This window comes from Callospermophilus lateralis, chromosome 6 (genome assembly GCF_048772815.1).
Source record: "Callospermophilus lateralis isolate mCalLat2 chromosome 6, mCalLat2.hap1, whole genome shotgun sequence".
NCBI lineage: Eukaryota > Metazoa > Chordata > Mammalia > Rodentia > Sciuridae > Callospermophilus > Callospermophilus lateralis.
Window position 1 is genome coordinate 18,812,617 of NC_135310.1, and position 11,804 is coordinate 18,824,420.

At 41.4% G+C, this 11,804-nt stretch overlaps 2 protein-coding genes across 4 annotated transcripts in view; one reads left to right on the plus strand and one right to left on the minus strand.

Moving 5' to 3' along the window:
• Window positions 1-1,205, plus strand: part of Lrp11 (LDL receptor related protein 11) — an 82,833-nt gene extending 81,628 nt beyond the window's left edge. Inside the window, exon 7 of the mRNA XM_076858139.1 lies at window positions 1,102-1,205. Within this exon, the coding sequence (XP_076714254.1) occupies window positions 1,102-1,199 (98 nt within the window). The 3' untranslated portion in view covers window positions 1,200-1,205. The remainder of the gene's footprint in view (window positions 1-1,101) is intronic.
• Pcmt1 (protein-L-isoaspartate (D-aspartate) O-methyltransferase) overlaps window positions 1-10,171 on the minus strand; it is a 43,198-nt gene extending 33,027 nt beyond the window's left edge. For all 3 annotated transcript variants that reach the window (XR_013091608.1, XM_076858142.1, XM_076858143.1), the window contains exon 1: window positions 9,943-10,171. Coding sequence is in view for 2 of the 3 variants with exons in the window: in XM_076858142.1 (XP_076714257.1) it covers window positions 9,943-10,171 (229 nt within the window). In the remaining variant the exon portion in view is untranslated. The remainder of the gene's footprint in view (window positions 1-9,942) is intronic.
• Window positions 10,172-11,804: the final 1,633 nt, after the last annotated feature.

Genomic DNA, 11,804 nt, shown 5'->3' on the forward strand with positions numbered 1-11,804 from the left:
TACTTGCAAGCATGCCTAAGACCCTGGGATCAATTTCCAGAAGACAAAACAAACTCCAAACATAGACACAAGCTGGATGCAGTGGCACATGCCTGTAATCCCAGTGGCTCAGGAGACTGAGGCAGGATTATCACAAGTTCTAAGCCAGTCTCAGTCTTAGCAAGACCCTAGGTAACTTGGCAACACCCTGCCTCAAAATAAAAAATAGAGTTGGGGATGTGGCTCAATGGTTAAGTGTCCCTGGGTTCAATCCATGGTACCAAAAAAAAAAAAAAAAAAAAAAGAACTGGCGATAAATATAGCAGAGCCCCTGGGTTCAATCCCACTGCCATCAAAAAAAAAAAAAAAAATAGTAGCCTCAAATGAGGAAGCAAAAAATTATGATGTAACAATGTGGGGGAAGAGGGGTTTGTACTGTGTAATACTTATCCATCTTGGCAGAAGGGTCAGCAGATGATGTCTAAAGTTGATAGAACAAGAAATAGTAAACTTGGCTCAGTGTTGTGTGCCTACAATCCCAGCACTGTGGAGGCTGAGGTGGGATGATCACTTGAGCCCAGGAGTTGGATGAAGACATTTGGGCAACATAGCAAGTCTTCAGGTTAAAAAAAAAAAAAAATCTCCTAAAGAATCAAAAACAGTTACAAGTGGCTCACTCTAGGCAATGAATTTGAGGTAGGGAGGAACAGGATAAGCAACTATTGCTTTTTATTATCTTTTAACTATGCACATACATAACTGAAATTTTATCTTTTCAATGCTCCTAACATCTCCTAAAACCTGCAGAGAGACAGAGGTCCCTATCATAGAGTATGTAATATGTATGAACATCCATGTGCAAAAACACACACACACACACACACACACATACACATATACACACACACCCTCTATACTTAGCAATATGAAGCAAGGACTCCGTTTCCTTCCAGTGACAGAATTTTAACTGGAGGCATTTCTCTAGCCTCCCTGTAATTACGTGTAAGCTTACAATTACGTTCTTCTCAATGGAACACAGGCAGAAATTACGCATGCAACTTCCAGATCATGCCCTTAAAACAAGTGGGTGTTCTGCTCTTTCTTCTGTTTTCCTCCCTACAGGCTGGACTGTGGAAATGGTGGAGATAAATTATCTTCAACTTTGCAGATGTGGGAAAGAAAAGTGCAACAAAAGAGAAGAAGCCAGATCAACACCATGAAAATACTGTATCAGTCCTGAAATGCTTACATGTGGGTTGTTATTGGAAAGAAATATTTATTTTGTTTAAGTCACTGTTTTGGGGTTTTTGTTACAGCAGTTGGACATGTAATACATATAAGAAGGAATATGAGAATAGAGTGGAGATAGAACATGGGAGTAGGTCATATAAGACACTAAAGAGGTCTGAAAACTAAGCCTGAGGTTTACACTTGATACAGAAAGCACCTGGAAACCTGAGCAGAAAACTAATGTGACAGAAAGCAGTATGCTAGGAAAATTAGTAAAAGGGGCAGAGTGAACATAAGTGAGGTAAGTTAAAAACTATGACAACCAGACAGCAGCTGCATCACTCTAAGCATGAACTAGGAACCTAGACTGGGATGGTACTACAGTTTGGATCTGGCCTGTCCCCCCAAAAAGGCTCATATGTCCCCAGCCTGTAGCAGTACTGGGAAGTGATGCAAACTTTTAGGATGCGGGGCCTAGTGACTCAGGTCACTGGGGACATGTTCTTGAAGAACATCATGGGACCCTGGTCTCTTCCTTCCTCCCCACCCAGCTTTTCCACTTCTTGGTCATGAGTTGGGCAGCTTGTTCTGCCATAGACTTCTGCCATGATGTGCTGCCTTACCACAGGCCCAAAGCAGCAAGGCCAATCAATCATGAAAGGAAAACTCCAAAACTATGAATCAAAATAAACCTTTCCTAAGTGTATTATCTCAGGAGTTTAATGACAAAAGGTTGATTAGCACAGAACATTGGTACTGCAAAGTGGGACTACTGACTCTAGCTCTACCTGAGACAATATGTAGAGAAGCCTTTCGGAATTGACTTCCAGAAACAATCTGGAAGTTTGGAGAAATAACCTAGAGAAAGCCTAAAATGCTGTAAGCAGAGTCTAACAGATGACTCATGGAGATTCAGAACACCTGAATGCTCACAGGAATACAGACAGTAAAGGCTATGCTGATGAGGCTTCAGATGGAAATGCATTCTATTGGGAATCAGTCATCCTTACGATACTGTGTCAAGGAATTTTTACCTGATTTCATCCATGCCCTGAAACTTTATGGGAGGCTGAGCTTAAATGTGACAGACTAATTTATCTGACAGGGGAAATTTCAAGGCAGCAAAGCATTCATGCTATGGCATGAGTACTACTATCTGCTTTTAGTCAAAGTTACTGTGAGAACTGGGAAGAAAAATGAGAGCACAATGATTAGATGGTGAGGTAGACATGAACCTTTGGGGGCCAGGGACAGAAGGCTATAGTTTGGGTCTGGAATGCCCCCAAAAGACCCATGTGTTAAAAGGCTCGGTCCGCAGCTTGGTACTAGTGGAAGTGGTAGAAACTTTAAGAGGTGGGGCCTAGTAAGAGGTCTTCAGGTCATTGGTATGTTCCTGAAAGAGACTATGGGATCCCAGTCTCTTCCTCTTTCACTTCTCGACCATGAGGAGAGCAGCTATGCTTCAAGAAGCTCTTTTGCTATGATGTGTAGCCTCGCCAGATATATAAAGCAGCAGGACCAACTGATCATGGAATTAAACCTCTAAAATTGTGAGCCAAAACAAACCTCTTATCTTTATAAGTTGATCATGTGGGAAAGAAGCATTTGTTACAGTGATGTAAACTAACACAGATTGTATCAATGAAAATAAGTGAATGGACATGAAAGACATTTGTAAGAAAGTAGTTCTGAGTTACTTTAATTACCGAAAGAATCAATAATTATTCCAAGACTTTTGATCTAGGAGAATAGAATGGAAGGAACACCACCAGAAATGAAGAGGAGAGGGCCAGTGCTAGAATGAAGCAGATGGTTTTCAAAATACACAGAAACTTTTTTTAAAACTTGTTATAACATTATAACTCAATAGAAGTATACCTTATTGTATTTATTTAACAGACTTAATAGTTATTAATCATTTATCCTATATTTCTTCTCAACTATCCATAATAAAAAGTTAACATTCAACTTTTACTACACATCTAGAATGAGTAGGCACCATGGTAAAGCTCCAGACACATCAATCAAAAAAAGTATGAAGGGCTGAGATTTAAGTTCATAGTACAATCAAAGAATTTTATGTGATTTAAAAAAAAAACATATCATACATCTTCTATTCTTTAATCACCTTTAATTGATAGATACAAGTAAAGTTTGTTTTGATGCTGCCTCTCAAAGGAGAAGGATATGTTCCATGGATTCCTTTTCATCTTATCCAAAACTCTAAAATGTAGGTAACACTAGAAGTTAGAGTCAAGTGCCAGGCACAGTGGTGCATGCCTATAATCCCAGTGGCCAAGGAGGCTAAGGCAGGAGGCAGGAGGCAGGAGGCAGGAGGCAGGAGGCAGGAGGCAGGAGGCAGGAGGCAGGAGGCAGGAGGCTGAGGCTGAGGCAAGTTCAAGGCCAGCCTCAGAAATTTAGTGAGGCCCTAATCAACTTAGTGAGACCCTGTCTCAAAATAAAAAATAAAAGGGCTAGGGATGTAGCTTAGTGGTAAATTGTCTCTGGGTTAAATCATCAGTACCAAAAAAAAAAAAAAAAAAAAGGAAGTTAGCAGCAAACTATTAACTTCTGTGGCTTGATCCTAAAACATAAAAACATAATACCCTATATAAGCAGTCAGTATGCAATCCATAATATTACTGCTTTAAAAAAACCACAGAATCTGATTTGAAATCATCCTTAAAGACTTAGTGTATATTCAAATCTGATGAAAAAAATCCCAACTACAATATCCCTTACAGTGAAATGTTCAACCATTCTTTGCTTCAATGTATTCAATGACAGAAAACACTATGTTCAAAGCCAACTCTTTAATTGTTAGGATAGCTTTGTGAATTCTTCCTTATAATGAGCCAAAATCCGCCTCCCATTTGTCCTGGTTTGACCCTTTTCTACACAACATTTCTTTAAATATTTAAACACCATTGTTTACTAAAACCTCTCTGCTAAACCAAACAGCTTCAATCCTGCTAAAGCATCATATAAAATGCTGATTCTCTTTTTATCTTCATCATCTTGTATAATAATCTTTGGTTTTTTGATTGTTACCCATAAAGCATGTCAGCGAGAGCAAAAAACAACACAAATAAAAATATGTATAATAGTACAATGGAGCCTTTCCCCTCATACAGCCAAAGATCACATTAAATGAAATGCAACACAACCAAGTATCTAGACCTAGTGAAATCCTAAAGAAGTTTCTGTGATAGGGATATATTTTATATCTGTACTGTCCAGTAGGGTATCTACTACCTTCTTGGGCCTTCTGAGCTCTTGAAATGTGGCTGGTATTTCTGAAGAACGAAATCTTTTATTTCATTTAGTTTTAGTTAAGTTAAATTTAAGTAGCACATTTTCTAGATTCTAAATGAGATTTCATGACTTCATGGGACTGGGGTTATAGCTCAGAAGTGAAGCACTTGCCTAGTATGTCTGAGACCCTAGGTCAAATCTCAGCACTACTAAACAAACAAAGCAAGCTCCAATTTCTTAGGATTTTACTAGCTGGTTATATTTATCCCAGGTGCACACAAAAGTGTCATATTCTTGTCTCCAATTCCCCAGATAAAAATCTAGCATGTGTTATGTTTTCTGTATGGAAAACTTGTCTCTCAGCTCTACCTGCATGCCTTGTCCCTTTCCCTCCACCAAATCTTTGCTCAAATGACACTTTAATGAGAATTTTCTCCCCTACAACTATAAACCAACTATCCCACAATCTCCATCCTTCCCTATGTTGCCAATTATGATGCATTATATGATATACTATACATTTTACTTGGCTGCTCCTACTTTAAGTAGATACAAAAGCAAGTGAATGTTTGTTTGCTCACTGCTATATCCCCACAGTGCCTAGAATAAAAAAGGTACTTAGCTGGTGGGGAGTACCTGATTTTCAGGAGGCTGAGGCAAGAGGATAGCTTAAACCCAGGGGTCAGAGGCAAGCCTGGAAACATAGTGAGACCCCAATTTAAAAAAAAAAAAAGAAAGAGGGCACTCAAATAGTACTTGACTGATATGCAAAACAACACAATCAAGGATGCACAAGAAACAAGGAGAAACAATTGATGCATTAGGGTAGTAGATAATTTTTTTTACAAATATCAACAGGTAAAAAATTAGCATTTAGTGCCAGGTATGCTGGTGCACACCTGTAATCCCAGCTGCTCAGGAGGTTGAGATAGGAGGATCACCAGTTCAAAGCCAGCCTCAGCAATGACGAGGCACTAAGCAACGCAGTGAGACCCTGTCTCTAAATAAAATACAAAAATAGGGCTGGGGACGTGGCTCAGTGGCCGAGTACCCCTGAGTTCAATCCCTAGTACAAAAAAAAAAAAAAAAAGCATTTGAAACAATTGTTTGCATTGCTTTAAAGTGTCCAGTATAGTATTTAAAATCTATTAGTTCAGCCAGGTATGGTGGCTTATATCTATAATACAACTCTGTAATCCTAGCAACTTGGGAGGCTGAGGCAGGAGGATTGCAAATTCAAGGCCAGCCTCAGTAATTTAGAGAGACCTTGTCTCAAAAAGAAAAAAAAATCTATTAGTTAAGAGTTAACTTTCTATAAAACCTCTGATTTAGATGTCCACCTCATGTACTCTTGAAGTTACCTCAATAAAAGTAGGGGAAAAAACCTCTAATATAAGTATTCAACAGTCAAGTTTCCTGGGTTAAGCAGGCTCACAGTTGTTATAAATTAAGCTAATTTGTTTCATGAGCACATTATCAATCTACAATCATAAAAAAAAACTATGTTACATTTTTATAGACCTGAACTGTCCAACATGATAACTACTGGCTACATATAGTTACTGCAGTTAATTAAATAAGATATAAGTCCATTTGTCAGTTGTTCTAACCACATTTCAAATGCTTAGGGCCATGAGTAGCTAGAAGTTACCATCCTGGACCTCATAAATATAGAACGCCACAGAGAATTCTATAGGGTAGAACTGCTATAAAATTTTTCTAAAACTTCACTTTAATGCATAAAACTGATTTAGCTGAGATACTGGCAGAACACAACCTTGTAATTTCCAGTTCTAAAGTCTATATCTATGGTTCTCAAAACATGGTCCCAGTACCAACCCCACTTAGGAATTTTTTAGAAATATCAACTCTCAAGACCCAGCGATCTATTTTACCAAGCTCTCCAGGTGATCCTGGAGAATTCTAAATCATGTTCAAGTTTTAGAGTCATTGTTCTAACAGAAAATAAGCCATTGGATGACAAGAAATCTACTATTATAGACTATAAATGATCTATCAACTATGAAATCATATACAATCATATCTCTATGAGGTCTTCTTTTTTTGGGGAGAAGTGTCAAGAGACTGAATTCAGGGGCACTAGTCCATTGAGTCACATCCCCAGCCCTATTTCCTGCATTTTAATTAGAGTCAGGGTCTCACTGAGTTGCTTAGTGCTTGCTTTTGCTAAGACTGACTTTGCATTAGGGATCCTCCTCCCTCAACCTTTGGAGTTGCTGGGGTTACAGGCATGCACCATTGCACCCAGCTATTATGATGTCTTCTAATACAAAAACAAACAAACAAACAAAAAACTCAGTATACACTTCAGTAAGTTATAATATTACATTTGAATAAATTGTGAACTTGATATCTTTTAAAAAAATATTAAAACTTTAAACCATGACATAATCACATTTCCATCTTTTCCTAAGGTTACAATTAAATGCTTTTATTTTAGAGAATGAGAGCCTAGCTCAGTGACAGAACACTTGCCTAACATGCACAAGGCCCCAACTTTAATCCTCTGCATGGAAGGGGGAAAAAAAAACACTTTAATTTAGGAAAAATACACATAGGGGAAACATGAAGAAGGAAATATTTTCAAATTGTGCCCTAACTGTAATTTTCACATGGGCAAATATTACATTTGTAATAAAGTAATAAATAAAAATCGATTAACAAGAATTACCTCAGCAAGAAGTTAAAACTAGGGGCTGGGGATAAAGCTCAGTTGGTAGAATGCTTGCCTAGCATGCACAGGCCCTGGGTCCGATCCCTGGCACCACCAAAAACAAACAAACAAAAAAGAAGTTAAAACTAAAGTTGCAGGGCTGGGGATGTGGCTCAAGCGGTAGCGCGCTCGCCTGGCATGTGTGCGGCCCGGGTTCGATCCTCAGCACCACATACAAACAAAGATGTTGTGTCCGCCGATAACTAAAAAATAAAAATATTAAAATTCTCTCTCTCTCTCTCTCTCTCTCTCTCTTAAAAAAAAAAAAAACTAAAGTTGCATAATTGTTACAAAAGAAACTAAACAATTTGAATACTCCTAATTTCCTCTTACCAGTCATAGATTTAGCAGAAAACTATTATTTGCAATATCGACATCCAAGTATGTTAAATATTCCTTATTCAATTTTCTGACAGAAAAACATCCTTAGAAGTTTCAGCTAAGAATAGTATATAATACATTAAAATAAAATCACTGGGAAAGATCTCATCTTGGTTTACCACAAATTTGTCTCAAAAAGGAGAGACTTTAAGTGCCCAGTAGATGACAAATTTCTGCTACAGTCAAGTGTTTACTTTGATACCGTAGTGGTGGAAAACTACTTAGTCACAATTCATGTGCAGAATTTTGTGTAGTGTAAAAGCAACAGAAACGTTTACAACATTGAAAATATTTACAACATATTGAACTTAAGTGTAATCCATGAGAAGCTAAATCATACTTCATACTATTGCCTGAGTACATAAACATCAACTTCCAAACATCCTTCCATAAAGTGATTGGTGGCAATGGTTAACAAAAATTTGACATCTATTTAAAAAATTTTTGTGGTACTGGGAATCAAACTCAGGAGAGCTCTACTACAGCCAGTCCTTTAAAATATAAACGTAAATATATATATACATACACACATATAAATATACACACACACACACACACACACACATATATATATATATATATATATATTTTTTTTTTTTTAATTTTGAAATAGTATCTTGCTAAGTTGCTGAGGCTGTAGTGATCTTCCTGCCTAAATCTCCCCAGTCCCTGGGATTTTACAGGTGAGTGCCACTGCACCCATCTAAATTTTGACATCTAAACATTCTTTATTATTCTAATACTAAGGACACAATTTCAACATTCTAAGTATTGTTTTTTAAAAGTCAAATAATTAATATATTAAGTACCAACCACGTGTCAGTCTTATTTCTGTCATTCACTTCTGCATGCCTAGTATAGATTGAGGCTTACAGCGACACTTGGGGTTTGTGGGGGGGGGGGGGGAAGGAATGAATACTTTCTTTGCAGATACAGTTTTTTTTCCCTAACGATTTCAGCCCTCAAGGGGATTACAAATGGAATTGAGAGACAAGACAAACTCTTGAAAAGCTGAAAAACAGGACAATTAAAACTGTCACCTGGCAAGATATGTTTATTTGCAAAGTTAGTGGCAGAGAGAGCTGTAAATTCTGACCATAATGAGATTAGAATGGACTGCAGTCCTTCCGATCACCCTTCCAGAATATGAAAGTGAGCTGGGAGCCGCGGAGGCTGCACGCCTGTAATCCTAGAGACCAGGAAGGCTGAGGCAGGAGGAACTCCAGTACAAAGCCAGTCTCAGCAACTTAGAGGAGGATCCGGTCTTAAAATAAAAAATAAAAAAGGACTGGGGATGTGGCTCAGTGATGAACCGTCCCGGATTCAATTCCTAATGTAACAAAAATGAAAAAAAAAAAAAGTAAAAACTATAGAGTATCCGGGTGCAATGGCCCCTGCCCCACCACCAGCCGGCCCCTGCTTGGTCTCTCCAGTAACTTGAGAGACTGCAGCAGGAGAATCGCGAGTTCCAGGCTAGCCTCTGCAACTTATTAAGGCCCTAAGCTACTTAGTAAAATGGAAAAAAAATTAAAAATAAAGAATGTGACACAGCACTTACCCCGCCCTAAAATTATCATCAGGTAAAGAATGAAAGACAGAAGAAAACTTTCATACAAGTTTTTTAAACCTATGGTAGGAAAAAAAAAAAAAAAACCCACATTCCACAGGCACAACCGTTTCCTGGATTCAGGACTTATAAAGGTGCCAGAAATACAAGTCTCTTACGAACAGTGTCCCCTCATCCTCTCTTCTTTCGCCCCTCACGGAGCTTTCCAGTGGACAGCCGCCCGAGAAATTTCTCCGCAATGGCAATACTCTCATCTTCCTCTCCCTCCCCTCGCCGGTATCAGACAGTGGCATCTCCCTCCAAAGGAAAAAGCCGAGGGCGGGGGAGGCAGAAAAAGAGAGAAAGCTTGCAGTGAGGGCGATCAAGGAGGAGGAAGGTGAGAAAAGGCGGGGGGCGAGGGTGCAGAATCCTCGGTCCCAGCCCAGCCCAGCCCCTAGGAACGCAGGCCCACACCTCCCCACCCCCAAGTCACGCCCCTCGTCTGCCCGACCGCGGGCTCCAGTGACAGCCCCACCAGCTGCGCCGCACCCAGGCCCCGCTGGGAGACGACTGCCCCTGCCCCACCACCAGCCAGCCCCTGTTTGATCTCTCCCCTTCCCGTCCACGTCGCCGACGAGTGACAGGTCCCGGGGGAGGCGATCGCAAGCGCACGCCGTTCCGGAATACCCGTGCAACCAAGCACCGAAGCCCTCCAACAGGCGCGGGGGTGAAGACAGAATGTTCCGGACGGCTCGGGGGACCCAGTCCAGGCCCAGGCTGCCCAAGCTGGCCCACACCGGGCGGGGGTGGCACTTACTGCGGAGATTGTGGATAAGCTCCGAGTGGCTGGCGCCGCCGGATTTCCAGGCCATCGCTAAGCACACCCGGAGCAGGTACAGAACCACCTTCAGCGCGGCGACGGTGCCCAGCAGCTTTCCCAAGAGTGAGACCACCTCCCACACGGTCACCGCCCCGCTCCCGTCCCCGCTGTTGCCGCCGATATTACTGCCGTCGCCGTCGCTGCCGCCACTGCGCGCTCCCGGCATCCCCCGCGGCACGCATGCGCTCTGTGACGCCGCGCGCCCTCGGGTGCGGCCGGGTGGGGCCGGAGGCGGGGGAGGCCCTTTGCCCTGCGGCGGTTGCGGGTGGCTGCTGCGGCTGCTGGGCGACCCCGGGGAGGTTGTGCTGAGTCAGCACCACCGCCGCCACATGCCCTTGCTGATTTCGCCCTGCAGCCAGTCTGATGGTCCCCAGAGCTGTGGGTCGCGTTCCTGCCTGTGGCTCCTGTCACCGAGTGCGGCGGCGGGCTAGCACGGCCGATCTGTACCGCGACTGCAGGTGGCTCCGCCGTCGCCGCCGGGTCAGCTGTTGCAAGCGGCCAGTCTGCTCCTATAGCTGTCCAGATTGTTAGACGGTGGGCTTCCTCCGTCTCACCCAACCTTGTTGACTCATATTTAGGTCGATTGGAGTCAAGACTCCCAAGGATGGAGCCGAAAAAATAATCTTAATGGAGCCCAAGGGCAAAGCCCCTCTCATCGTGTACACCAGCCTCTAGCTTAGTGACAAGCATGTCACTGTTTGGTTAAACAGAGACTTTAGGACCCTGATTTGTTCTTCACTCTAAAGCGCAAATACAGAGTGTAAGAATGCCATCACATGGCGGGAGAGTGGGGGAGAATGCGCCTTTAGAACAAACAAACGTGAAGAGATATAATTGGTTAAAAATATATATACCTCGGTATCCTGTGGTGAATGTGTTGTTCTCCAGATGCAAGTGTGACTTTTCAGCTAATTAAGCCTCACAAAGTCCACTCTTAGATTGGGCACCAACTTTTATTGCTATCAGTTGTGAAGGACCATGATTGAGAAGCTGACAGGGAACTTGCCTGTCGCATCCATATTGCTGAGTCCTAATTATCACTGATACTGACAGAATCCAGCCATCCATTATTCTAGTACACTTTTAAGAAAGAAATGACTAAGTCAAGACATCTATACTACCATGCTGACAGCAACTTCCAAATTCTCTTTTGTATCAGATTTTGTCACATGTGACACTCAACTTGTTCCCAATTAAAAATATATATTATTATTTTATAGAATTCTAAAAATGAAAATTAGTTGCTGAATAAACCCTCCAGACTTCACCTGCTTTTAGTCACTTGCTCTTCTACATTAAACCTGGTTCACCAGCTCTTCATTACTTGCTTTTAGTTGAATACAGATAACATCTGTGATGGGTGGCCAAAACTGGAAATGGATGAAGTTTGACCCAATCACCTTCCCCCATCTCAACCTATAAATAACTCCAATCCAGAAAGCTTTTCCACCTCCTGGTACTTACCTAGGGAGTAAATCGTCTTTTACAAAACTCATCATGTTGATGATTTGGCATACTGCATGGCAGACAAAATGAACCTGGTTCAGTAATTTGAGTTCTTAATAGGAACTTGATAATGCTTTCCAGAACTGATATAGATGGAATACATTTACATGCAGTGCTTCCATACACTACCAATATCAAAATCAAGGCTGGGTGTCGGGGCTCACACCCATAATCCCAGCAATTCAGGTGGCTGAGGCAGGAGGATCTCAAGTTCAAAGCCAGCCGCAGCAATTTAGCAATGCTCTAAGCAACTCGATGAGACTGTGTCTCAAAATTTTAAAAGGGGGGTGGGG